This window comes from Equus przewalskii, chromosome 2, assembly GCF_037783145.1.
Source record: "Equus przewalskii isolate Varuska chromosome 2, EquPr2, whole genome shotgun sequence".
Lineage (NCBI taxonomy): Eukaryota > Metazoa > Chordata > Mammalia > Perissodactyla > Equidae > Equus > Equus przewalskii.
In genome coordinates this window covers 33,900,100-33,925,209 of record NC_091832.1, presented here as the reverse complement: position 1 = coordinate 33,925,209, position 25,110 = coordinate 33,900,100, and the positions used below count along the sequence as shown (strand labels likewise).

The window sequence follows — 25,110 nt, the reverse complement described above, 5'->3', positions numbered from 1 at the left end:
TGCATAGGGTTGTATGCCCAATTGAGGTTGGAGATCACGTTCCCGTTACCTCAACGTCTGGGGCTGGTCACCATTTCTTCAGCACCTGGGTGTAGGTGGACTGACTGGGGTTCCATCAGGTGGGAGGGATGGAGAGACAGCAGGACAAGGGCATATGGAGGATTCTTCAAGAGACTGGCTGAGGCAACCGACCACAGACTGGACAGGATCGGGGAGAAGCAGGCTGATAGGCAGGGAGAAAGCAGAGGGCCATGGACTGGAGTCTGGAAGATGCTGAAAGACAAATGAGGTGGAAGTGACCAGAGTTGCTGGAAGTACAAGAGGTCTTGGTTGGAGAATCAAAGCAGATGTGGTTGATAAGCTGGTTCCGGATGTGGCCTGGCAGCGGGAGGCTGATGTGGAAAGGAGGAGGACGAGGAACTGGTGTGGACAGGGTTGCACTGAGGACAGAATAGGCAGACAAGTGATCCTGAACTCAGATGCCCAAAGAGCAGCCACTCAGATTCCAGGGTTCACAGAAACCAGTCTAGCAGCTTCATGACACGAGAAGATCAGGGCCCAATTCAAGATTCAAGGTCACAGGGTTTGAGTCAGGCGAGACTGTTCCCCTCCCTTAGGCCCCCAGGCCAGGGCTCTCCGCCCCTTGATGGTCTCTCCCCTCGGAGGTGAGCAACCAGGCAGGCAAGCGAGACCAACTGGCGCCCTGTCGCCACCAAGGCCTCCGCCCCCGCGCCCAGCCCCCTATCCCACCCCGCCAGGCCAGGCCAGGCCAATCCTGCCAGACCGGAAGCACGTGGCCCCCCCCACCAGCGCGGTTGCCCGGGAGACCCAGGCTGTTTACCGGCAGGACGGAGCAGGGCGACGGCGGCGGATGGAGCCGAGCTGCGAGGTGAGCGCGGCCCGGCCTCCCTCTAGAGGCCTGGACGGGTCCCAGAGAGGTGGATCCGAGCCCCCCCCCCCCAACCTCCCCCGGTACATCGCCCCGATGGGCATCTCCAGACCCCGCCCTGTGGCGAACCCCGGGAGACAGGCGAGGGCCCGTGAGAGAAGTGGCTACTCCCCAGGGGCAAAGCCAGCCTGGCCAGAGCTCACCCTTGCTGGATTAGGACACCTGCCGGGCTCTGCGGAAGCCAGAGGGCCTAGGAAAGCGCTGGGCCATGCCCTTCTGGCTGGGCAGTACAGAGGAGGGCACAGATCCAGAGGGACAGCAGGATGTCCTGTCACACGGAGAGACCGGAACCAGATCTGAGCCTCCCCCAGACCAAGCCTCTTTCACCCAAGGCAACTCTCACTTTCTGGATGCCTTTCTTGCCCTCCCCCAAAGCCCTCCTTCTACTGCTTAAGCTTGTTTCCTTCCAGAGCTGCCAGGCCGTGGAGATAATTGAGCTGCCCCCCCACCCTTCCACCTTTGGAATCATCCCCAGTTCCTTTTCCAAACCTTTGATCACTTGGTGGCTTGTGGTCCAATTTCTCCACTCCCCCTTTTAAATGTGGCACTCTGCATAGGACAGTGCCTTCTAATCATTAGCCCGGGTGGAACTGGGAATGGTACCAAAGTTTTCTCATTCTCAGGCCAGCTACCATCTCCTGTTGGTTCTTCTGAGTGTTTTCATCCTGAGCCTCACGAGGAGGAGGGGGCATTGGCAGGGGGTGGTATTAACTGATGAACAGTTTTAAAAGACCAATTCAAATGCATGCATCCTTGGTATATACCAGCAGATGGGATGTGGGTGGGTATATTTTATTGCATTTACTGTCAATTTAGATTTAGGTTGTGAGTGAGAAAGGGTGAGCTGCCCCTCTGGTGGGAGGTGGGTGCCTTTGGAAAGCAGGAATATGGCTTTAGCTTTTCCTATCAATGTTTCCTTCTTTCTAGTTGGTTGGGCAATTAGTCTGAAGGAGTGGGCACCTGCCCTTCTGGCGGTTCCTTGGAAACAGTTATCAATGTTTGTTTCCTGACTCCTAGCAGCCCTCGGGGGTGCAGCTATTATGTTTAAGTAAACAGGCCACTTGCCTCTTCAGCTGGCAGCTTGATGGATGCCTACGCCCAGATCTTGTCAAATCACTTTGTGGTTGAGAGTCTGCCAGGCCTAGAGGTGGTGAAATGAGCTGAGCAGGGACAGTGATGGGTGCTGCAGAAGCCTCCCTGGACTGAGGGGGGCAGGCAGAGTCAGGGACCCAAGGTGTGAATTGGTCCAGGTCCCCAAACACCTGTTTCCGTGCCCTCCCCTCTCTGTGAGATAGAGGCTGGGGAGAGTTGGTGTTCCCTCCATGCAACAGATGGTCCCGCGCTCGAGAGGAGGCAGTGGGTTATGAAAGCAGGTTCGATGGAACAGTTTTACCTGAAGGAGGTGTTAGTCTCTAAATAACCATGAGTGGGCTTATAGGAATTAGTCATAATTGAGGTTTTTTTTTTTTCCTCTGAGCCAGCTCCAAGTCATGTTATCTTATGACCAGGGTGTCTTGAATATGACACCCCCTGAACATGGATAATTATATAGTACCAAAAGGTATAGAAAGTACATGCACATACTCAAGTTTTACTGTTAAAAATAACCCCGCAGAGAGCCTATGAGAACACATGACTTTCCTTATCAAAGTCGTTAAGGAAGAGGTTTCTAAGTTACCAAACTTGCTGACAGTCGAGCCTTCCTGAGGCTTGTGTGGGAGTTGGAAGCCAAGTCTGTGATAATTCTGTCGAAGCTGTGGCAAATTAATAGCCATTCCCCGGGGGGGAGGGCAGGCCAGGCCGGGAGGGGAGGCGCTTTCCCAGTGGAGCTTGTCTTAGCAGAACGGTTGGACAATTAGGACCTGCTCCTGCCGTCCTGAGTTCAAGTGCAGAGCTGCTTAATTGTAAGTGAGGGACTTTAGAACTCAAGTAAAACTAAAATATGTTTATAAAAAAAACCACATTCTTCACAGTTGATGAGAAGATAGATTAAATTAACAAGGAGCTGGGCAGGCTTTTTGGATGCCAAGGAGAAGGCTTCTGAACTCCCAGCTGCCAGATTGGGTGTGAAAGACTGGGAGAAGTGGAAAATGTGGACAGACTCAGTCTGTGAGCAGAATCGGGAAACAGGCCTTTGAGTTAAGAAAGAGAGGGTAGATTTTGAACTGAGTAGGACTTCAGGCATGTGTAGGGCTACTGTGTGTTGTTTAGTTGTGGTTTTAGTGGGAAAGAAGAGGATGCTTCCTAAAATTAGGCAGTAATGATAATGTGCACAGAATGTTAGAGTGCAAAGCTAAGAGGCTTGAATGACATCCTTCAGGACTGGGTGATGGAGGTAGCTTGGAGTTAGTGAATTTGAGGTAAGTATAGGATTAAAGTGTGGAGTTAGAAGAAATTTATTAGAAAGCGTTTCTTTTGCATTTTTGAGGCAATTTCATAGGCAGGAGCTCGTTGAAACCAACCTTCTGGCATTTCTGCGCAGTGGGCAGGGTAGGCACCAGTGCCCTGATTTACTCATCTGGTTGGAGGTGACTAGGAATGCAGCCACCAAGGATGCCCTGGGAAAAAGCTCTGAAGCAACAAGTAAGACTTTTGGACCTAAAATTATAGAAAGCACTCAACAAACAGAAAAACAAAAACAAAAGGAAAAAAGCCTTACCACTTAATTAAGCCTTGGCTGTGTCCTAAGCCTGGTGCTTACAGCCTTACCTGCATTATTTCTTATTACTGTCCGCATGGTGCAGATAAAGAGACTGATGTTCAGAGGTGTTTAAATAACGTCTTCTAGGTGATATAGCCAATTCTGTCATTGAGGAAAGTGATGCAGCAGAAAGGTAGAATGATCGCCCTGTGGTCACATAGCTAGCTCTTGGCAGAACCTGAAATAGAACTCGGGTCTTGTGACATCAGGTGCTGTGTCCTTTGCACCCAAACACGCTGCTTCTTGGGGACCATGAGGCACTGGGAAGTTACCAGAAGGTCTTTAGAGGGCTGGGAGAGACCTGGTCAGCTTGTGGGCAGAGAGAGCAGCAGTCACAGTAGTGGTCAGGATTCAGAGGGAGGCGGGGAGCCCAAGACGTGGCAGTGTCCTGGGAAGGATGTAACCAGGAATGGGGAGGAGGAGCTGGTGGTAACCGTGTCAGTGGAGGGCCCACCAAAATGGCGAGGAAAGAGGGGGAGATCTCATTTGGCAGTTCTGGGCCTGCATAGAGAAATGCTTACGCCTCCTGCCGCACTTCAGAACATGCTTCCATGTGATTTCACTGGTAATGAGCACCCTGTTGGGAGATCCAAGTCTGGAGGCCCCCAAAGTGTTTACAAGGTAGGTGGGAAGACAGAAAATGATAAGTGCTGGGGAGACACCAAGCCCGGTCCTCAAGAACAGGACCAGATGTCACAAGACCTGGGTTCTGTTTCATGCTCTGCCGCTAGCTGGCTTTGTGACCCTGGGGCAATTGCTCTGCTTTTCTGGCTCGCACATTTATAGAATTAGCCTGTGCCCAGAGTCCCCTTTGGAGCTGGGCTAGCACAGAGTTTGGTAAGTGATGGCTCACCGCTCAGATCTGGCCCACCACCCATTTTTGTGTGGTTCGTGAGCTAAGAATAGCTTTTACATTTTTAAATGGTTGAAAAAAAATCAAAAGACGAATAATATTTTATGCCACATGAAAATTATATGAAATTCAAATTTTAGTGTCTGTAAATGAAATTTCATTGGAACACAGCCACACTTGTTCATTTATATACCGTCCGTGGCAGCTTTCACACTACAAGGGCAGAGCTGAGTAGTTATGACAGACTATATGGCCCACAGAGCCAAAAATATTTACTATCTGGCCATTTACGGAAAAGGTTTGCTGACCCCAGTCTGGAACCTGAGCATCTCCCTGAGTTCTGGCCAGTGGGCGGGTCCGCAGAGGGGCTTCCTGCTCCTCTCCCCGAAACCCACTGGTGGCAAAGTTAGGGCAGTGGAGGTATGTTGCGTTAAAGTAATTTGTTCAGAGCCACCTAGCAAGGCTGAATGAAAAGACAGTAGGAAGGAACATGAAGTAAGGGCAAGCTATGGGAAGATGGGGAAAGAGTCAGAAAAGGAATGAGGGAGAAAGGGAAAATGGGAGTCACCGAGGGTGGCTCTCCCACAGTGAACCCTGGACCGGAGCCGCTGGCAGTCCCTGTTTAAGAAGCTCCTTAGATGGGGTGCGGGGAGAAGTTGTCATCTGCCTCTCAGCTCTTGAGTGCAGCTGAGTCTGTTTCCCTGCCTAGTATCTTAACAGCGTTGCTTTTGCTCTTTTAAGCAAAGGCAGCTACCGGGAGCACTCCTTTCTCTGCCTCCATGTCAGTGGGAGGGAACAGGCCACGCCTGGGGGCTCCCCACCCCCGGAGCCCGCAGATGCCTCAGAGCACAGCAAGCCCGGCCGTGCCTTGGGATTTGCCCTTGCTCTCCCCTCGCCTGGAAACTTGCCCCCTAGATCAAGGGTGGGCAAACCATGGCCTGTGGGCCAAATCTGGCCCACCTCGTCTTTGCAAATAAAGTTTTTTTTTATAGGAACACAGCTGCAATCGTTAGTTTATGTATTGTGTATGGCTGTTCTTATGCTACAGTGGCAGGGTTCAGTAGCTGGAACAGAGACCACGTGGCTTCCAAATCTGAAAATACTTACAGAAAAAGTTAGCTGACCCCTTCCCGTAGACTGGACCATGGCTTGTTCCTTTTCATTCCTCTGGTCTCTCAGCCTAAAGGAAGCTCCCCCAATAAGCATAAGAATTAGTCTCCCACCCTAGTCACTTTTGGTCCCAAGGTTCTGTTTATTTTCCTCATTCCTTATTACTCTTTGATAATATCGATTTACTTGTGGGTCTTTCCTCACTCGAATAATTTAAGTTGTAAGGACTTTGGTTCATTGGTAAATGCCAAGTGCTGAAATGAATGAATGAATTGCAACTGACGCCCCTCTCCAGATGCCAAAAATCCAGAGAAGCCTTCTGCCACCGACAGCGGCTGGTTGGTTGTTGGTTGTTCTGGCACCTGGAGAGTGAAGGGCTCGGACCCAGAAGTCCCAGAAAGTTTAATCGATGACCTTCTCTCTTTTCTCCTGCTTTTTTAGGGGTCTTGAGAAGCAATGGCCACAGAAGCTCCTGTAAACATAACCCCCCCTGAATGTGGCACTGTTATCAGCACAGCGGCTGACAGCTTCGTTTGGCAGCCAGACATGCACGTCATAAGGCCCAAGTCCGCCAAGGGACGGACGCGGCCCAGTCTGCACAAATCCCAGGGCGCAGAGGTGGGCTCTCAGCGCACACCGCCTTGCCTGCCTCCAGCCATTCCCTATGAGTTGCCAAGCAGCCAGAAACCAGGAGCCTGTGCACCCAAATCTCCGAATCAGGGAGCTCCTGAGGAGGTCCCGGAGCTGCCGCAGCAGGTGTCCTTCGGGGGTTCGTCTTCCCTCAATAAATACCCAGTTCTTCCTTCCATCAACAGGAAGACCCTGGAGGAGAGGGCTGTGGAAACCGTGGCCGAAAAGGCCGGCTCACTGCAGCTGAGCGGCATCCAGGCTCTGTACCGAGAGGAGTCCTGCACCAGGAAGATGAGCACAGAAGATTCCAGAGCCCGAGCTCGTTCCCCGGAGAGGAAATTCATTGTCCAAACCAAGAGACAGAGCCCCTCCGGGCCTGGAGACCTGGAGGAACCATCAGATCAGGAGCCAAGGCTGCTGCTTGCTGTCAGATCACCCTCAGGTCGAAGGTTTGTACGCCATTTCCGGCCAACCGACAACTTACAGACCGTTGTTGCTGTGGCTGAGCACAAGAACAAGGCCAGCTACCGACACTGCAGCGTTGAAACGATGGAGGTGCCCAGGAGACGTTTCTCTGACCTCACCAAATCTCTGCAAGAGTGCAGAATCCCCCACAAGTCGGTGCTGGGCATCTCCCAGGAAGATGGGGAGGGGTGGCCATGAGTCTGCAGCCACCCAGCTGGGGTCCTGGGTCTCTGAGCAAGGAGCGTGCTCGGGTGCCATGGCCTCCCAGGCAGCTTGGTTCGAAGTGCCATGTGAACCTGGTGTGGCTGTGATGCTTGGGACTCTTGTCTTCACAGCATCTCCTTTGAAGCAGTGAAATTTGCACAGGCACTGGGTGCCTTAAGAAGATTCTCTTCCAGTTGTTAAATTCTCTCCACCACTGGGATGAACTGGCAAGTTCCCGAGGCGGTTCCTGAAACAGCTGCAACCAGGCCTTCTCCTTTCCAGAGTTTTGGGTCCCTCTGGAGCACCTGTTTGCCTTTACAATGAACTCTCACTCTCTTGAAGCCAATGGTTTGCCTTTCTGTATTTGATGCGGGATTAAACACTTCCCAGAGAGGATTCTAGTCTGGTAAATAACCAGGGTTCAGGAAATGTCGACGTGGCATTTGTATTTCTTGCAAGCATCTTTGAGAAACAGGCGGTTGACCCTCTCGTGGAAGGAGCCCCTTTGCTGGGCTCGACGTGTCGAGGTTTTTGGGGATTACTGTTTGTGTGAGGTGGCTTCAGAGGAAAGAGCAGCTCTTTTGCTAATACAAACATGCCAGCACATCAACATTGCTAAGCAGTCTGAGAGCTGGAAAGTCACTTGCTACCACAACCGTGGATTAGCCAGTAGCTACTTTTTAAGAGAGACTGACGAGATTTTACAACTTTTGGTAGGTACTCACTGTGTGCAAAATTTTTCCAAAGCTGAGAAAAGCCGGTGTAATCTGATTCCCTTTGCTTTTGTCAGTAATGGAATCTTTTGTTTTTAAAATGCACAAGGCTCTAAGTCTGTACAAGTTTATACTCAAGGCCTCCTTGGCTTATCTGGTTGTGGGTACATCGTGTTATCTCCCAGTTTCAGTGTCTCGCCTACTTCAAACACAGAGGCGCCCCTGAAGCGACAACAGTGCCCCTGTTCTCTGATTTAGAATCCCCTGGAGGAGGAAGGCGCCTCAGTTTGGTGTCACTTTGCTGTCCCTGTGCTGGGAGACCATGTGCCCGAGTCTGGTTGATGGGCGTGAAGTGCCTCTGACTGCCTTAGCCTGGAGCTGTGTTGAAGACCACAGAGTCTTGTTTTTCCAACTCTGCAGTGGTGACGTGGACAGTTTGCCAAAGTTCTCTTGTACTGTAAGTTCAGCAAGAGTGCCACCTCTCCTCTGGATCCCCTTTATGGCCAAATCACCGTTCAGAGTAGGGAACACTTGTCCCCCCAAGCTTAACCATCACAAAGCCCCGAGTACTGCTATGGACCCCACTTCCTGGGTACACAGAGAAGGCAGGAGTCCTTTCTGGGTTGCTTTCAGTGTTGCTGCCTCAGCAACAAGTGTATCTTGTGCATAGATAAGGGATGTGGTTGGAAATGTGACTCCCAGCAAATCGATACTTAGCCATGGAGATTAGTACCACCATCATTTCCTCTGAAGAAGGCTCTCCTTGTCCTGGCTGCATCCCACACCAGCCAGATCACTCTAGAAGAGATTATTCCTAAATGTTTCATGAAATTTCTTAATACCATCCTTCATACCACTTCTTAAGACCATTTGTTCAGCTGCTCCTTTGCCTGCCAAGGTCGGCTGGGGCTCGCAGTGCCTTGAGCAGGCCCACGCAACTGGCCACCTCTCCCAATCAGTGACCCTGGCAGAAGGGCCTGGTGGCTCGAGTCTGGTCCTCCCGGTACAGGAGTTCCACCTCCCAGCCAGGACTCAATCTCCTAACTCTGCCTCTGATGTAGGAGCAGGGGGAAGAGCCTCCCACAGGCCCACACCTCCTCTGTGGTAAGAATAAACTCCCACCCACCTGGGACTCGGTAATTGCTCGAGGCAGGAAATCTTTAGAAAACTTCAGTGCAATGGAGCATGTTTGAAGGGGTTGGAATCTTCCACACTTCGGGGTTTGCTGCTGCTGTTTACCTTAGAATTTGGGGGTGGCGAAAACAACGGAAGGCATAAAGCATAGAAATATATTAGGATATGTGAATAAAGCTAGATTTGAACCACCTTAATAAACACTTTTGGGGGGGACAAAAGATGATGATACTAACAATAAAAACCGGTTTGTGTGAAACTGAGTCAGTGGAGAAGCGTATCTTGTGTTTTAGCCCAGACTTCCACTGCCACACTTAGTGGTCAGAGGGGCTCGTGAGTCGGATCCTCGGGTTTCTCCTTGGCAAAGCACTTGGCTCTGCCGTTAAATCCTAGTCCTCTTGCCCAGGGTTGCAGATGCCCACTTTCCTCTATCTCTTGCTTTCCGCTTAGATCATAGCACCACGCTCGTCTGTGTGGCAAGAGATGCCTGAATTTCTCCCCAGAATAATTCCACGTACTCTCCTTTTGAAGCTGGCAAGAACAGACTATATCAGAATTTCAGAGTTCTTGGTGGCTCTGCACCAATTAGGCACCCTGGCCTACTGGGCTAAACTGGGCCCAGTGTGCTACTCTTGGTGGCCCTGGGTAGGTCACTTTGCCCACCCTGTGGTCACAGACCTCAGTCATCCATTTAACCAACAGTCACTGAGGGCCTACCCTCTGCCACACTTGGTGTCAGGCGTTGGTGCCCTAGCAAGAGAGCATGGGCAAGAAAATCTGAAACACCTCTGGACTCCGAACTCAAAGCGCTGGAAGGCAGTAGCTGGAGCTTCACCGGGAAGGCCCCTGGAGTGAGGATGAGGCTGGCTCTCTGCCCTGTCTTCTCCCCACCTCGTGGAAGTGCCCGGGTAACTTGTCCCCACCTTTTCTCGTGCTGGCACAAGAGGTTGCTCATTAGGGACAGAACTTTGCACAGGACAAAGCTTCATGACGAGTTAGTCCAGTATATCCCTGGGAAAGTCCACTAGGTAAACTAGTCCTGGCAGCAGGAGGAACAGCAGGAGAAATAAGTGACTCATCGAGAATCCAAAAAGTTTTCACCAACAGATGGCAGGTGGTTTTGACACAACAGTCCTTGCCCTGAAAGGACCTGGAGACCCAGCCAGCAGCCGCCAAGCCAGGGCAGTCCTGCGGCAGAGACCCGGTGAACCTGACCGTGGCCAGCAGTACCCCAGAGCTCCCTGCTGCGTAAGATGCTTTACAGACAGAGAAACCAAGTCTTGAGGCTCCTGCTCCAATTAACCTTACACACTGGTGAGAGATCACTATCACTGTCATGTGTCGCAAAAGTGGGCATTCCAGGCGCTGAAGTTTGCTCTTGTTCATGCTTTCATCACCGTTTTAAATGGGTTTCTAACATCATATAGAGCCAACCCACCCCGGGAGGCAAAGAAGTTTCTCTTTACGTGATTTTCTGTTGAGGTCTTCCTAATAAGGTGAGATCAAAAGATGCACAGTTTCCTGCGGTTTGGGCGTTATTTTAGATGAGCCCTTTATATGGTAAGATCATCTACTTTTCTACCTTTTAAATAGAATTGCGAAGAAAACGTGGTTATTTTACTTTAGCATTGGTTTGGAAATCGTTCTGAGAATTAAGCAGGACCATCTGTTTTCTTAGTCCCCTAAGGCAACACACGACAATGAAGATAAAAGTTCTCGAGCCTGTTTAGCCTCGCCCCGAAACCAGAACGAACCCAAACCCCACTATATCAGCAGCGAAGGTCAGAGGCCACTGCGGAGGAGGCAAGCCAAGTGGAGCGGACTTTCGGCGACTCGCCAACACACAAGACAGTAACTCATGTTACAAAAATAAAGTTGGGTGTTTTATTTTGTCTACACTGGTGATGTGACATTTTCCTCTCCTGATTAGGGCTGTTTCTGCCAGCCCTTTCTGACGTCCCTCTGTGCTGCTCTGCCTTGCGACAGCTTCGGAAGCAGCCGCGCTCCCAGGCGATGCAGAACAGATCTCTGGAGGTGTTTTGGGACACACTTAAATCCTGCCCCGAGAGGTTGAACAACTGATGTGACAACTGCCGATGGGCACAATTAAGCAGCCTCATCCTGATGGTCCTGCTCAGAGGAGCGCGCTGGCTGCTGTGTTGAGTAGACTGTAGGGCTCACGGGGAAAATGGAAGACCAACTACTGGGCCTTGACAGTAACCAGGGGAGAGACGATGCTGGCTTGGGCCAGGGGTAGCCATAGATGTCACGAGAAGTGGTCAGATTCTGGACACATAATCCATCTTTTTAGGGAAAAAAAAGCAAGCTAATTTGACAAGTTGGGATTTACCCAAGTGGACTTAGCTTGACCATATCACCAATGTGGAGTTTTTCTGCAAAAACAGACAAACAAACATGACAGCAACAAGACAAACACGTAGTGGGCAGGGGAAAAACACTGCCCAGCAGCGATGTTCATGGGAAGGAAATGCATGAAGGGTTTTGGACAGAGTGTACAGAGAATCCAGTGCTATTAATTGCTTTAATTAAGAAGAAATGCAACTAAAAAGGTTGCTATTTCACTTAATGTGTAGGTTAAACGAAATCAATTACCATCTAACTCTAAGGGTATGACTACAGACCAAGGTTACTTAAGAAATCCTTCTTCCAGTAAAATAATACATTATTTATCTATATCTCCCCTCTTCCTTCCCTCCCTCTCTTGCCTCCCTTCATTCCTTTGATTCAAATGCAGCATTGGGATGCATTTCTCCTCTGGAGGACAAATAAAACCGCTGTCCTTTGGCCTAGTTAACAAAGCTCCTAGTTTCATAATTTTCATGCGCACCTGTTCTTCACAATGAAGAGGTCTGTGCAGTAAAGGCCTTGGTCCTTTTTGTGACCAGCTGAGGACCGTACCTCTCTGACATCGGCCCTCTGAGGAGAGGTAGGGATCATGGGTCTACTCTTTTGGGTGAGTACTGACGCAGGCTTGGCGAGCCGAGGAGTTGAAAGAAAGATTTCTGGGACTCTCAAGGTCTGGTAGCAGTGCTCCTTTATTCAGAGAATAGCATGGGGACAGGACCCATGGGCAGTGAAGAGCTGTAGGCATGGGGACAGGACCCATGGGCAGTGCAATGGGTTGAGGGTAGGGCTAAATTTATAAGGCACAGGTGTGAGTTATTTATTTACAAGACAAAGGAAGAATCACGTAAAAAAGTCGTTAAAATGGTATCGGTGCAGGTGGGGTCTGGTTATCTGGTGGTCGTATAACTTGGGATACGAATCAGGTCGCATCAGGCCAGGACGTCCTATACTTCCCGGAGGATGATAGATGGCATGTAGGCCAGGACGCCTTGGGCTTCTCTCCCTGGGGCAGTCTTGATCCACATCAAGTACCACCCACAGACATCCTGGGTCAGCTCCAGCCCCAGCCCACTGTTAACAAGAGTGGCCAGCCACCTGCAGACAAATCATAGGAGAAAGGCAGCAACTCTCATCCTCCCAACTGGGAAGGACAGTCTGGAAATCACCTGCTGCCGCCACCCCATCGCCTGCATCCAGCCCAGGGATACTGCAGTGTCAACCCAGACCAGACTTAAATGTATCATGCCCTGAAGATTCTGGATCCAGACTCTGCAGAGAGTTTGTTAGTTTCCCCAACCCAGGCCTGGACCTCAGCTAGCTCTTTTTCTTCTTACTGGAGTTCCCAGCAGGCTCTCATCTTATTCAGAGCTTCTGTAACAAATTCATTCAACAAATATATATTAGGCACCTAAATGCCAGGCACATATCAGGCCTATCAGTGAACAGAGCAGACCAAAATTCCTTGCCTCTATGGGGGTTATGTTTTACCCCCTACCGTGGGGAGACAGAAAAGAAACAATGTACATAATAAGCTATATAGTATGATAGGAGTTGTGGAAATTAATAATAAAAAAAACTTCACTAAATTGGAGTCAGGAAGGCCTGCAGGGGGCGTTCTTATACCTTATCACACATCGTGAGTTATACCAAACAGGAAGAGCCCAAGAGCTTGCATCTTGGACAGGAAGTAAAACTACTTTACTACTGAAGGAAGATTTCTCTCCCCACCTAGGAACAGCCCAGCCAATGAAAAAGCCGCAGCTGAGCCAATGAGAAGCTGGTTCCACTCTGAACTGTTACTTTCCCCGCAATGGACTTTCCTTTAGAACAGCGCCTCCCTATCCCCCCTTTTTCTCTAGAAAGGCAGCTCCCCTTCTTTGTCTTCTGTACTTGCCTATGGTTTGCCATAGGGCGCACATCCTAAATTGCAATTCTGACATATATGCTCAAATCAGCACTCTGGCTCTGAGAACAGGCAAGGATAGAAGATGGAAGACCAAGTAGAAGCTATTACTTCTATAATCCAAGCAAGAAATGAAGACCAGAATGGTAGCCACACATGTCATGAGAAGGGCTCAGCTTCTGGGTGTATAATCCATTTACTTTCTAAAAAAAGTAATATTTAATTTTATTATAAAAATAGTATTAAAGTAAATACTAACCCATAATATGCATCATCATCATAAATTATTTTTCCAGGCGGAAGAGGTTCCCAAAACAAAACATGTTTTTTTTAATAGAAAACTTGGAAAATATAGAGAAGATTGAAGAGGGAAATAAAAATCGTCCATAATCCTTTCAGTCAGAAATAATCATTGTTAATATTTGGCATATATTGTTTCATTCTTAAAGATTAAATTTATTTACACATTATTTTCTTGCCAGTAGGCACACACGCATATTTTTAACATTTATAATTCTAGCAAACACAGCAGTTTTATATTCTTTTTCCAAAATTCAACAGTCTTCATAATTATTTCAAGACTGAGTAATATTTCCACATATTGCTGTATTGTGGTTTATTAAACTATTTCCCTTTTATGGAACTTTACATGTTTCCAGTTTTTTTGCTATAGAAGTCAATGCTGAAATCTTCATTTATGTAGCTTTTTGCATCTTTAGAATTATTTCTTTAGGACAAATTTCCAGGAACAGGATAGGTTGGTCAAATTATATTAAAAACTTTATGGATTTTACTTTGCTTTTCAAAGGATTATATTGCAAGCACCTGACAGTGTCATTGCAGCATCTTCAGTTTTGAGGTTACTGCTTTTTATAATTTTCCTTACTTTTGTTAGTTGAAAATAGAAACTGAAAGCTTTAAAAAAAATTTTTTCATGTCTTTGATTGCTATTAAATAGTAAGACTTTTACATATCTTTCAACATATTTTTAGTATTAAAATTAAAAACTCAAGGTGCAGTTAATTTGTTGTCATATTGGACACTCTATTCAAAATAAAACCAAGGAAAGTGGGGACTGATGAGGGGCTGAGAGGTAAATTTCTTTGTTCTTAACATTCGCATTTGTTGATATATGCGTTACACTTGATATAAGCATAGACTTTTCAAAATCCGTATAGTCGGGGGCCGGCTCCGTGGCCGAGTGGTTAAGTTCGCGCGCTCTACTGCAGCGGCCCAGGGTTCGGATCCTGGGCGCGGACATGGCACGGCTCATCAGGCCACATTGAGGCAGCGTCCCATATCCCACAACTAGAAGGACCTGCAACTAGGATATACAACTGTGTACGGGGGAGGGTTGGGGAAATAAAGCAGAAAAGAAAAAAAATCCATATAGTCGTGAACTGAACTGTACGCATGTTGGATTTTTATGAATCAAATCTTATTTAAATATCTATCTTTTCATTGAGCCAAAAAACTGAACATGCACATGCACCAGACATGGAGCATAAAGATGAATCAGACTGATCTTTGCTCTCAAGGAATTTCTAATCTAGTGGGAAGAGGCATGTAAATTAACAAATACCATACATGGTAAGTACTGTACTAGTCTTTTATCTCATTTCACAATCTGAAACCAACTAAGCAGAATAGTGGCAGAAAATGTTCCTATTGATCTACAACAAATAGTCTCAGAAGGATATCTGAATGCTCAACTTCACGGGAGCCTGGTCAAAGCCATGAACATTCAGTCTGAGGACCTGGGCTACCAAGACACTGTCTTCTAATGCCTTTTAATTTGGGTTTAAAAAGAGGGTGGAGGAGGTGCAAGAGGCAGATTGAGCCAAAGGCCAGTCTGGGAGCACTCTACAGAGAGTATTTGCCCCCAACTGTCATTTATACTGGAGAGGGGCCATTGAGGGCATACTCCCGGGACTTTCTGGAAATGCTCTTGAACTTGGTCCTGGCTGTTCAGGTTGTGCTATGCTGCTTAAATCATTCCCAGGAGGCCAAGGTATCTGGTACCAACCAGTCTAGATTCCCCGGTCCCCTCCTCCAGGAAGGCCAAGGTGTGAGCCCTCTGCTCTAGAGAGAACAAATCAACATACACGCTCACCGCCAACTCCGGAGGCTATCCCTTCATTGTCAGGCAGAGGAGTGGGAAGACCAGCGTGTAAAGAGGGGCGTGCAGCTGGCAGACAAGAGCTAGGCTGCGAGCATTGGGGAAAATGCAGACCATCCCAGCAAACCTTTGACTCAACATAACTACAAATGCCTCCTAAAAGGCGTCTGAACTCTAAGACTATCCAAAAGGGAAAAATTGAATAATGGATTTTAAAAGGGGACTGCGGCATGCAAAAGGCTCTGGAGCTTTTTCAAAAGATCTGCCCCAGATCTTCTGATTTAAAGTTTCTGGAGTTGGAGCCTGGGGACCACCCTTTTAGAACTGCCCCCCTCCCCAAACACTCATAGGAATGCTAAGGGTCAGCTAGACTAAGAACTGCTGGGCTGGGCTAGGTCATTTCAAGGTCCTGCCAGCACCCATGGTCTATGGCCCTCTTCCTCTCAATCTCAACAGGCCAGACCAGTGACTGGCCCCCAAGCCTGCCCTGGGCCATCCTCCCTACCAACCCCTCGCTCTGCTGGTCAGGAGCCACCTTTCAGTTCCAGCTTCAGGCCCAGCTGTCTCTCACGCTCTCTGCTGAGGGTGACCTCTCCCTTCCCTGGGTTCCCCCAGCTCATTATTCCCTCAGATTCTCATAGAAGACACACTCCTGTGTGGAGTAGAAAGAGCAAAGGATTTGGCCTCCAAAGTCCCATGTTCTACTGGGTGGGTCATACTTTGCCCAAGCCTCAACCTTCCCACCCACAAATGGAAACGATTGCTTCACAAGGGGTTCTTATGAAGAACCAGATGAAGTAACGTTTACTGAGAATGTTTTGACACCTGTAAAAATATGTATAAATGCTAACTTTTCTTTTAGTAACTACCCATCTTATATTGTTGTCATTTCTCTCTTCATTTGTTCCACAGACATGTACTGAGCGGCTGCTCTGTGCCAGGTACTGGGGATGCACGAAGGAAGAAGTGCTCCCCGCCCTCAAGGAGCTCCCCGTCCAGCGTGGGGAGGCAGATGGGTATGCAGAAAACCAGAACATCGTGAGATTAGCACAGCTGTCTAAACAGGGCCTGGCACACAGTGGGCACCCAGTAAGTGTTTATGGAATTAACAAATACATTAAAAGATATCATGGAATCACAGATGGAGGATGGGGGAAGCTTCTAGAAAGTAATATGGGAGCTGAGGCTCAGAGGGCTGGGTAGGAGGGAACCAGCCAAGGGAGGAGCGATGTCCTGGAACCAGCGTGCAGCTGGCCTCTTTTACAAGGCTTCCAGGCCCTTCAACACTGGCCTGTGACTCATTCCTCTTTGTGCTCCTCCGGGTGCCTAGGGTGCCTAACAATAGACTCTGTACAGGGCAGGTGCCAACCTCCCCGAAATGAAACTGTTAAATATCCTGCTTTCAAAACAAAACAACCACTCAGCATCCCAGGCATAAAACTAACTGGGGTCATTTGGGTCACCCAAGCCCTTCCTCCAGTTCACAGTGACATGTCTCACAATGATGCCATCCTCGGTGAGCTTGGCATGGTTTTCAAAGTCCTTGCAGTGCTCTGTGTAGAGCTGGCAAACACAAATTAATTCAGTCCATCTGCTTTGGTCCTCATCCACCTGTTTCAGAGCACGTCTCTCATTACCTTAATCAAGATAATATATTCTTAGCAGTGAGGGACCATGGAGACAGGTAGGTTCCTGTTCTCTAAATATTTTACATTTTCACAAGAACACAAGCCCGATCTGCAGGCGAGACAGCCGCCATTTAAGTGCATGTCCCTCTCCGGGATCACGTTCCTGAATGAAAACGGACCTGGGCTCCGAGACTCTATCTAAGGCAGAGCTGTAACGCTGAGGACATTGGGGGAATAGATTTTGGGGGTCCCTCTGTGATCTCTGTCTTTGGATATATCCAAGAAGAGAAACGGAGCCTTGTGACCAGAATGGTTTACATATTCTGTGTCTGAAGACAGGCTGGGCAAGCTCTCAGGACCCTTTCCATTCTGTGACTCCGCAGCCCACCAGGAAGTGGGTCTTTATTGCTTGTAATGGGCGACTTTGCTAAAAGCAAGCACTACTGCTGAGCTGTAGCACAAACAGGCTCGTTTCTGCAAAACACTCAGATCTGAGGTTCAAGTTCCACAATTGCCATAGAGCCCTGCGACTCGGCCAGCTGCCCAGCCTGAATGGGGCTGCGTTTCTGCACCATCTACACCTGGGGCCAGGTGGGCAGGCAAGGCGCACAGGCAGCCTGACCACGCTCCAGGGCCTCTGGGACTTGGAGAACAAGTCCTCCCTTATTTAATGTATAACCTGTGCCTGAACTGATGCTGTAACAGGAAAGAGTGGCTGTGCAATGAGTGTGTGTAGAGGTTGCTGTACAAGTGAGATGGCTTTTCCTCCGCCTGAAGGAGATCACAGAATTAGGAAACATTTAGTTCAGAATTCATAGAGAAGGATCTGCCTGCCGCACCAGCGCGTTCATCCCTCTCTCCCCTTCCCCTCCTCCATCTACAGTCAGTCTCTACCCCATGAACCTCATTAACCTGCCTTTCCTTTCCTTCACTTTTTATTATTACCTGAAATTTTCTTATTTATACACTCATTGACTAGCTGTTTTCCCAACCCCAATAAGTTCCACGAGAGCTGGGACCTTGCCTGTCTACACCCCTCCTGGTAAACATGTAACAAATAAATGAGTGAATGCCCCATGGCCCAAGACCATACCCCCAGTACACTGGTTTTTGGCCTCTTGAAAATGGCAACCTAAAGTTATATCATCTAAGAGGCATCGGAACCCCCAGCTTCCTGGAAGAATCTTCTCTACGCGGTACTGCTGGCTTAACCTCAAAGACCTAGGGGGTAACATGAGCCACGTGAAGTTATTGAAGCTGCCAGGGCAAACTGAGCTTTGCGTGGGGTGGTGAGTGTTGAAGCACGTGGCCCCTGGGGCCAGACCACCTGGGCCCACCTACAGCCAGGTCACCCCAGGCAAGTTCTCTAGCCTCTCTGTGCCTCAGTTTCCAGGTGCTTTTAGAGAGTAGTTAGTGTACTTAGCTCCCAGGGTTATGGGAATTAAACGGTTAACACACAGGAAGCACTTAGAATTGAGTGTGGCATATGGTCACCACTCTTGTCAACAATCTGCAAGGAAAACAGAGAGGGGTGCTCTCGTGTGTGCTCAAATACAGTCTTAGAGTCAGAGGGGTGCCCCTGAGCAGGGCACCTGCACCTGACGGCTGGCGGGCCACCAAGGGCTCTGTCCACCGCCAGCACAGCCCTGCATCAGCGGTCTGCTTCTCCCTCCCTCCCAAAGTGCTCCTGCTTTGGTCCCTCCACAGCGCCACCTGGTGTACTTTCTGGAAGAGCTCTGCAGCCATTCACAGGCCAACCTACACCCCGGTGATTAAATCGAGCGGACACAAAGGACACTGGCCAGAAATAGTGGCTAAGGCCCCAATTCTTTGAATAATATGCAAATATGGATGCGAGCTAAATCTATGGAACCCTCGCCATCAAGTGTCCGTGGGTAGAGCTTTTCCCAAGCAGTAGAAAGAAGAGGAAAAGAGGCAGCATTTCACCAAGGCCTCCAACCCTCTGGCTTGACCGGTCCCTCTGTGTCACGGCTGCCATGCTCTGAGAACTTCCTTCCTTCTAGGGCTGCCCCGTGGAACCTGGGGTGATTTCTGGCTGAAGTGAGGAAGGGACAAGGAGAATGGAACTAACTTGCTTTTAGTGTCCATTAAGAACTTCACAGATAGAATCTCATTGGCTCTTCAGTATATTCCTCTGAGGCAGACGTTACTACCTCCATTTTATAGCCGAGGCAGTGGAGATTCAGAAAGGAAGATTTGCTTTGCCGAGCATCCCGGTGTCGCAGATGATGAAGCCCTGCTCAGTGACTGGAGCAGAACAGGGGTGGCCGAGGGGTGGGCAGACAGGCGGGCTTGGCATCTGTATCCAATCTATGTAAGAAACCCCCATGGGTGACTCTGAAATACCTTGTCTCCCACCCCTGTTGAGAACCCCTGCTAGAGTTTACAGAACAGTTCCATTCGAAATCCCAGTGCTTCTCCATTTTGTTACCACAAAGAAGACGAGACGATTTAACAGTGTTTTTTATCCCCTAATCGTCAGTTACACAATTTCCATGTCTAGGACAATTTCTGGTGTAAATATTCACACTGTGTCTCTTAAGGAGGTTGACGTGGACAGCAGGTGACAAGTTTGGAAACATGGTCCAGGCCAGGCTACACCGTTCAGCGGGACCCCAGCCCCGTGCAGAAGTGGGGGTGGGGGGGGGCAGGGGCCCACTCTTGAATACCAGGAAACGTCTCGACACCAGCAGCAGGCTCCTGCTCGCAGAGGAGAGTGTGAACCTCTGCTGGAGAAAGTCAGGAAGGCCACCCAGAGGGGGTGCTCCTGCAGCTGGGTCTTGCATGATGAAACAGGAGTTTGCCAAGCAGAGAAGTGGGTAGGGGTGGCCTCCAGGTGGTGGGAAGAGCATGGGCAGAAGTCTGGAGTCAGGAAAGGGCCTGCCCTACCATGAAGGGTGAGTTCAGAGTGACTAGAGCGTGTCCTTCTGGGGATGGTGGGTGGGGTGATTATAAAGGGCTCTGAAGGCCACACTGAGGAGTGTGGACTTGACCTTGTAGGCAAAGGGGAGCCAGCAGAAACTTTAAAATAGGGGTGTATCATGACCCAAATCAGAAGATGGTTCTAGAAAGGCCTCTTGGTGGCTGTGTGAAGGGTAGAGGAGGGTGAGACAGCCTGGAAGCAGGGAGACCAGTTCCGAGGGCCTGAGCTAAGCCTGTTGCAGCATGAAGCATGGCCTTACTCCAAGCCACTAGCCAAGTAATAGGGTTCTTTATAAAGGACAGTGTGGAGCTTTTGTATTTACAACCATGCTAGCGGGTCAGCAGTGCTGTCTTGGCACAACCCAGATGGTTGAAATGCACGGGAGGGCTGGGACTACAGTGGAACAAGACTGACCAGCAGCCCACCGACGTGCAGCCTGAGCTCTCTCCGTCGGCAGGGCCTGGAAAGATCAGCCCGAGTGTAGCTGAGACCTTGTGCAGTGGCCATGGGCAACAGCCCTCCCTGACCGCTGCCTCTGTTCCCTCACCCGCAAAAAGGGACACAGCTCCTCCCGTAATGTTGATGTGATGAGTGACACGGGCAACAAATACCCTCAACGTTTGCTGTGCACCAGGCACTGAGAACAAGCTTTGTGTGGATTCTCTCTTGTAACCTTCAACAACCCTAGGGGCAGGCCCTAGAAGAGTAAGCAAAACCCATCATGACAGAAGGGTCCTTGCAGAGAAGGAGAAACAGTCCAGAATCACCTGAACCCTGAAATCTCAAACCAGCTGCTCTTTGCTAACATCCGGTACACCATGCAGAGAAATCTCTTCCTCCTCTTTCTCTCATCCCTCCACATCCCATCAGAAATCAGGGGGCTTTTTTGACGGCTTCTGGTAAACGCTCTTTGTCTATCAAAAATGTCTGCTAAATATGCATCACACTGAGGAAAAGCTCTTCATTAATTGGCGGGGTGGTCTTTCTTTGGGGATTTTCATTTCTACCCAGCCTGGGAAATGGCTCCAACATTTAATGAGGTGGTCTGTGGCTTTTACAGCGTGCTCATTAGTCACACTTCTCAATTCCTGGTTTAAAAAAAGACATTGAACTCCTCCGCACAATGAATTCCTTCACCCCAACAGTTACCCCGCTGGAATGAGGCCCCAGAAAGGGCTTGGAGGGGAATTGTTTCACGCCAAGCATTTGCCACATGCAACAATATTTGGGGGTGCCAGTGCGCACTACAGCTCGTCCAGCTGGCTAGAGATGAGTCAAAGCAATACTCTCCTGTTATTCACCTAGGAAGACAACTCAGCTGGCAAAGTTAACTAAGACCAGAAGGATTCCAGACCACTGCTTTTGCAAACTTTCTCACGTACCATTTTAAGAAATGCTCCATGACTAGCTGGGAACAGGTGTTTGTCATGGGTGGAGGTTTATGTTGCTAAGTTGAGGACGACAGTTCTTTGTTCTTCTATGAAAAGACCAGCAGAAAGTTCAACCATCATGAGGGTCGTATGCCCAAAAAGCTGCCCTACGCAGTGCCTGAGAAGGAGAGGGTCTCAGGGTCTGGTCAACACGTCCACATAATCCAGAGGCCAAGGGTGGTCGGGAAGGAAAGCAGCCTCGGGGCAAAGCTGCACCAGCCTGGGGACCAGAGAGTGGAGCTCCTGAAGTCCTTGGTAAACACAATTGTTGTTTCCCTGGGGAGCCGTGGGGATTTAGAGGGTGTAGTTTCCTCTCTGGTCTTGTGGAAGCAGAGTCAAGAACCACCTAGAGAAATGCCCATCAGGGTTCTGTGGCTCTGTCCTCAGGGACAGTGGTTTCTGGTGGGCTGGGTGCCTCTACCCAGCCATAGGTCAGGATCAGCCTCCCATGAGTTCCTAGGAAACCTAAAGTATTTCCTAGGATAAGGTTAACGAGAGATACCAGAAATACGCTTTCACCAGCACAACTGCCTTGTCTGACCCAGGCCGCTCAGAAGACCCCCCAACACACTGAGGGGTGGTAGAAAGACGCCCACCTCGGCCCTGGGAGACCTCCCTCCAGTCTTCACTGTCACATACAGCTCAGCAAATGCATGTCCGGAGTCTTCTCTGGCCTCAGTTTCCTTCTCTACGAAGTGCAGCTGTTAACACCTGCCCTGCCCACTTTCCAGTCTGTTCTGAGGAACCAAGACAGAATGAATGTGGAAGCACTTCGTCCGCCGTAAAAGCTGGGGCTCCAGTTCGGAGGTCAAAGGTCTCAGTGGCTCTTCCCGACCTGAGCCTCTGGGCGTGAGCACCCGAGCACTCCTAGGACTCGATCGCACACCGAGCTGGATCTGAACCCCCAAGTCTCCTGTTTCCCCTTGACCAAACCCCTGCCAGAATCGTCCTTAAAGCTTGGGTGTTGATCTTAATTTCAGGGTTCCCCGGATATTCATCTGAAACTGGTAAATCTTTCCAAGCGCCGTAGTGCTGAAAGGTCTGCTCTCAAAAACAAAGAATGTACCACAGCTGCGACGGAAAGCATCCAGCGTCCTCAGAAGGTGAGAGTACAATACAGGCACCCTGTGGGGACCTAGCTTATAAAGCGGGATCTAGCCTCCCATCCGTCTCTCGTGACCATCAAGGTCAAGGTCAAGGTTAGAAGGCCCCTGAGCCGTTTTCTTTTGGAGGGAGGTGGTAGCCAAGACCAGCTGCTCAGAAACCGAGGGGAGTTGCAGGACAACCAGGTGGTCATCTGCCCAAATATAGAAAGAAAACCTCTACCCAGATTCTGCTTCCAGAAGGGATTCACATTTCGCACTTGTAAAACTATTTCCTGGCTGCGAGCTGACCTACATCGCTGTCCCTGCCCACACTGGTAATTGTTTACCACGGGGTGCCTGTTCTTTGGCCGCCGGCCTTTCTCTGGTTTTCAGTCTGTTAATTGGTTTCCAGTGGTTCTGTTGCACCAACTGTACCGCATCCTCCCTGTGATCTGTTCGCTGGCTTCCTCGAGCATGCCCAGGAAAACAGATGCCCCCAAAGGCATCACAGTGACCCCAAAGAGGCATCCCGCCCACAACAACCGTCTTTGAAGAAGAGGTCATTTGTTCTTGACAAATGTTTGTGACCACATGGGAGTGGAGAGGGGAGGATGCGGGGGGAACAAGCGGGAAAGGCAGGCAGGCGAACCTGATGGAGAGGGCTCTCTCTTCTCTCTTTCTCAGGACCGAAGAACGGTCAAAGCAGAAAAGAATTGCGAGGGTCGAGAGTGGAGTCGGCGTGAATGCCCCACTTAAGGAGATGCAGGGAGCTCTACTCGCTTGGCTGGGAAGCCGAAGATTCTAGAGTATAAGAAAGATCACAAACCAAAGAGCCCTTAGATGGTCACAGGGGTGAGTCCTTGTCTGGGACCAAGTCCAATCTTTTCATTCTCCAGATGAGGAGACTGGATCAGAGAGGCAGAAGTGACTTAGCCGGTTAGTGGAAGCATCTAGACTAGCTCCTCAGACTTCCAAGCCAATTATCTTCCTGCTCATTACATCCTCACTCGAGCCCCAAGTGGATTTTTATCTGTTTTATTCACAGCTATATCCCAAGTGACTTGGAAAGTACTTGGCACATAGAAATCAATAAATACCTTTGGAATGAATGAATGCCCTTTTTAGCTACCCTGTCCCCTTAAGGCGGAGCGAATTGGGGTATATTCAGACTGTTGGAGGGCTCCAACCTGTAAGAGCACTGCACAGGGATTTTCTTTATATGCTAATCACAGTCCAGGCTCAGTAATGCGGGGAGGGACGGGGTCATGATGATCTGGGGTGCTGCTCGTCACAGCGTGGGTTATGCCAAATGTGGGGGTTGGCGGGAAAGGAGAGCACTGAAATCGTAAATTGTTCAAAGGTCTTTTAGCTAAAGGAATTCACTGAAGAAAGGAGAAGAGCCAGCTAGTGCGGAACAACGAGGGGGCTAACAGCCTCAAGATCAAGGGCAGGAGAGGAAAGAAAGGGCTCCAGCCCGTGCGGCGGGGAGGGAGAGCTCAGCTCAGGAACACTGAGTAATGAGCTGAGGGCTCTGCCAGCATCAAGAGAAAAAGGCTTGTCAGAGATTTTCTTCTGATAGATGATTACAGAGGTTTGGGGACATATTGGCTTTGATGACATGCTGCTGGAAATCACGGTGATTCATTTGAAGCCACGACTCTGGTTAGAAACGCACCCCAATTAGAAGAGCGTTCCTATAAGAAAATATGATCGACATCCTGAAGGTCCTCTTTAGAGCCCCTTTTCCAGGGATGTGCTGAGCTGAAAAGTGGGACTGTCTGTGCTTCTACAGCTCAACAGACTCCTGACAGCGCGACAAAGCCCAGTTTTAACCAAGTGCTTTGGAGGAGAGTGAATTTTGGAGGGCAGGACAGTGACGGTGGAGAGGTGTCGAAGCAGGACCTCCCTTGGGATGGGCTTTCTGTTTGGGGGCTGCCAGACCCAGGCCTTCAGTGCTGGGCATCTGTAGGCTGTTCATCCAGAGAACTTGGAACGTTTTTGCCCGGGGTGAACCAGGCTGTGCGATGCTGCTCTGTGACTCAGACAGTGCCCTGGGCACCGAAGGCTTTGTCAAATCTTGGCCGGTTCAGGACATTCCAGGCCACAGAAGTCCCTAAGTCAGATTCCCTGGGTTAGAAAAACAAATGGCATTAAAAGTTTCCCTTGCTCTAATTAGCTTTAAAGAAATTAAATGAAAGGAGTGAGTTTAACAGTTAAGAGCACACCCTTCATGCTCACATTTACAGCTCAGGACTCTGCCAGTGACCTTCAGTGTAAGGCAGGATGGGCTCATCTTGCCTGCCGGAATGATGGTCCGGGAGTCAAGGAAGGCCAGCCTCTGAAGGAAGGGAACACAGCCAAGAAAGCCTTTTGCTGTTTTAGGATATCCACGAGAAACAGGATTGATCCCAAAGCATCGCCATATGTTTCCAGTCAACATCTAGGATTTAATTTTGAAGGAATGAAATGAGGCATTGACTTTCCCCTCCCCCCACCCCCACACTGACACTGAATAATGCAGCGTGTGCTCCCCTCCACCATCGTGGGGAACACTCGGCTCAGTGTAGTGCCTTTTAGCTGCAGCCTGGCTGAGAAGCCCACATGTCGTGCACTGCGTCATGGCAGTCTGCGTTAACCCAGGTCGCGGCAGTCCCCAGAGGGCAGAAAACGAGGGTGCTGCCCCCGCCCCCACCCCACCCCTCTTCTGGGATCTGGGGACCTAGCCTGGGCACCTGGGGACCAGGAACTTAGAGTTGTAGGGAGTTTCTAAAAGGTGGGAGAAGGAAGTAGGACCAGGGTCAGATGCACAAAATTTTCCTTAGCTGTAAATAACACGGGCTGGGAAAGACTGGGCCGGCAGCCCACAAGCTCTTTC

At 49.5% G+C, this 25,110-nt stretch overlaps 2 protein-coding genes and 1 long non-coding RNA gene across 21 annotated transcripts in view; 2 read left to right on the top strand and 1 right to left on the bottom strand.

Annotated features, from left to right (window-relative positions):
* Window positions 1–25,110, bottom strand: part of PLA2G2C (phospholipase A2 group IIC) — a 70,316-nt gene that overhangs the window by 21,096 nt on the left and 24,110 nt on the right. For 5 of the 14 annotated variants that reach the window (XR_011534807.1, XM_070600565.1, XM_070600629.1 and 2 more), the window contains exon 1: window positions 1,093–1,232. The exons of 1 other annotated variant lie outside the window; for it this stretch is intronic. The gene's annotated coding sequence lies outside the window, so the exon portion shown is untranslated. Of the gene's footprint in view, window positions 1–49; window positions 772–841; window positions 1,242–1,438; window positions 1,577–25,110 lie in introns of those variants that run through there. 8 more of the 14 variants (XM_070600641.1, XM_070600575.1, XM_070600649.1 and 5 more) reach the window with 6 other exon arrangements.
* On the top strand, window positions 515–10,653 carry UBXN10 (UBX domain protein 10). Of its 6 annotated transcripts, XR_011534804.1 has the most exons (3): window positions 515–889; window positions 6,055–10,319; window positions 10,438–10,653. XR_011534804.1 is itself a non-coding variant. In XM_070600519.1 (2 exons), exon 2 carries the CDS (start codon window positions 6,070–6,072, stop codon window positions 6,904–6,906), a length of 837 nt encoding a protein of 278 aa, XP_070456620.1. In that variant the 5' UTR covers window positions 750–889; window positions 6,055–6,069; the 3' UTR covers window positions 6,907–9,022. The 6 variants fall into 6 exon arrangements, 5 of the variants coding, with proteins under 5 accessions (XP_070456620.1, XP_008517371.1, XP_070456650.1 ...); XM_070600519.1 differs by lacking the exon at window positions 10,438–10,653 and having other exon boundaries at window positions 750–889; window positions 6,055–9,022; XM_008519149.2 differs by lacking the exons at window positions 515–889; window positions 10,438–10,653 and adding an exon at window positions 2,751–2,853 and having other exon boundaries at window positions 6,055–9,022.
* On the top strand, window positions 14,910–16,271 carry LOC139080378 (uncharacterized). The gene is made up of 2 exons (XR_011534855.1): window positions 14,910–15,040; window positions 16,061–16,271. It is a non-coding gene; the product is annotated as an uncharacterized lncRNA (long non-coding RNA).

Excerpts from the sequence above, each read along its gene's own strand:
- UBXN10 (XM_070600519.1), top strand. The coding sequence starts at position 6,070 with ATGGCCACAGAAGCTCCTGTAAACATAACCCCCCCTGAATGTGGCACT.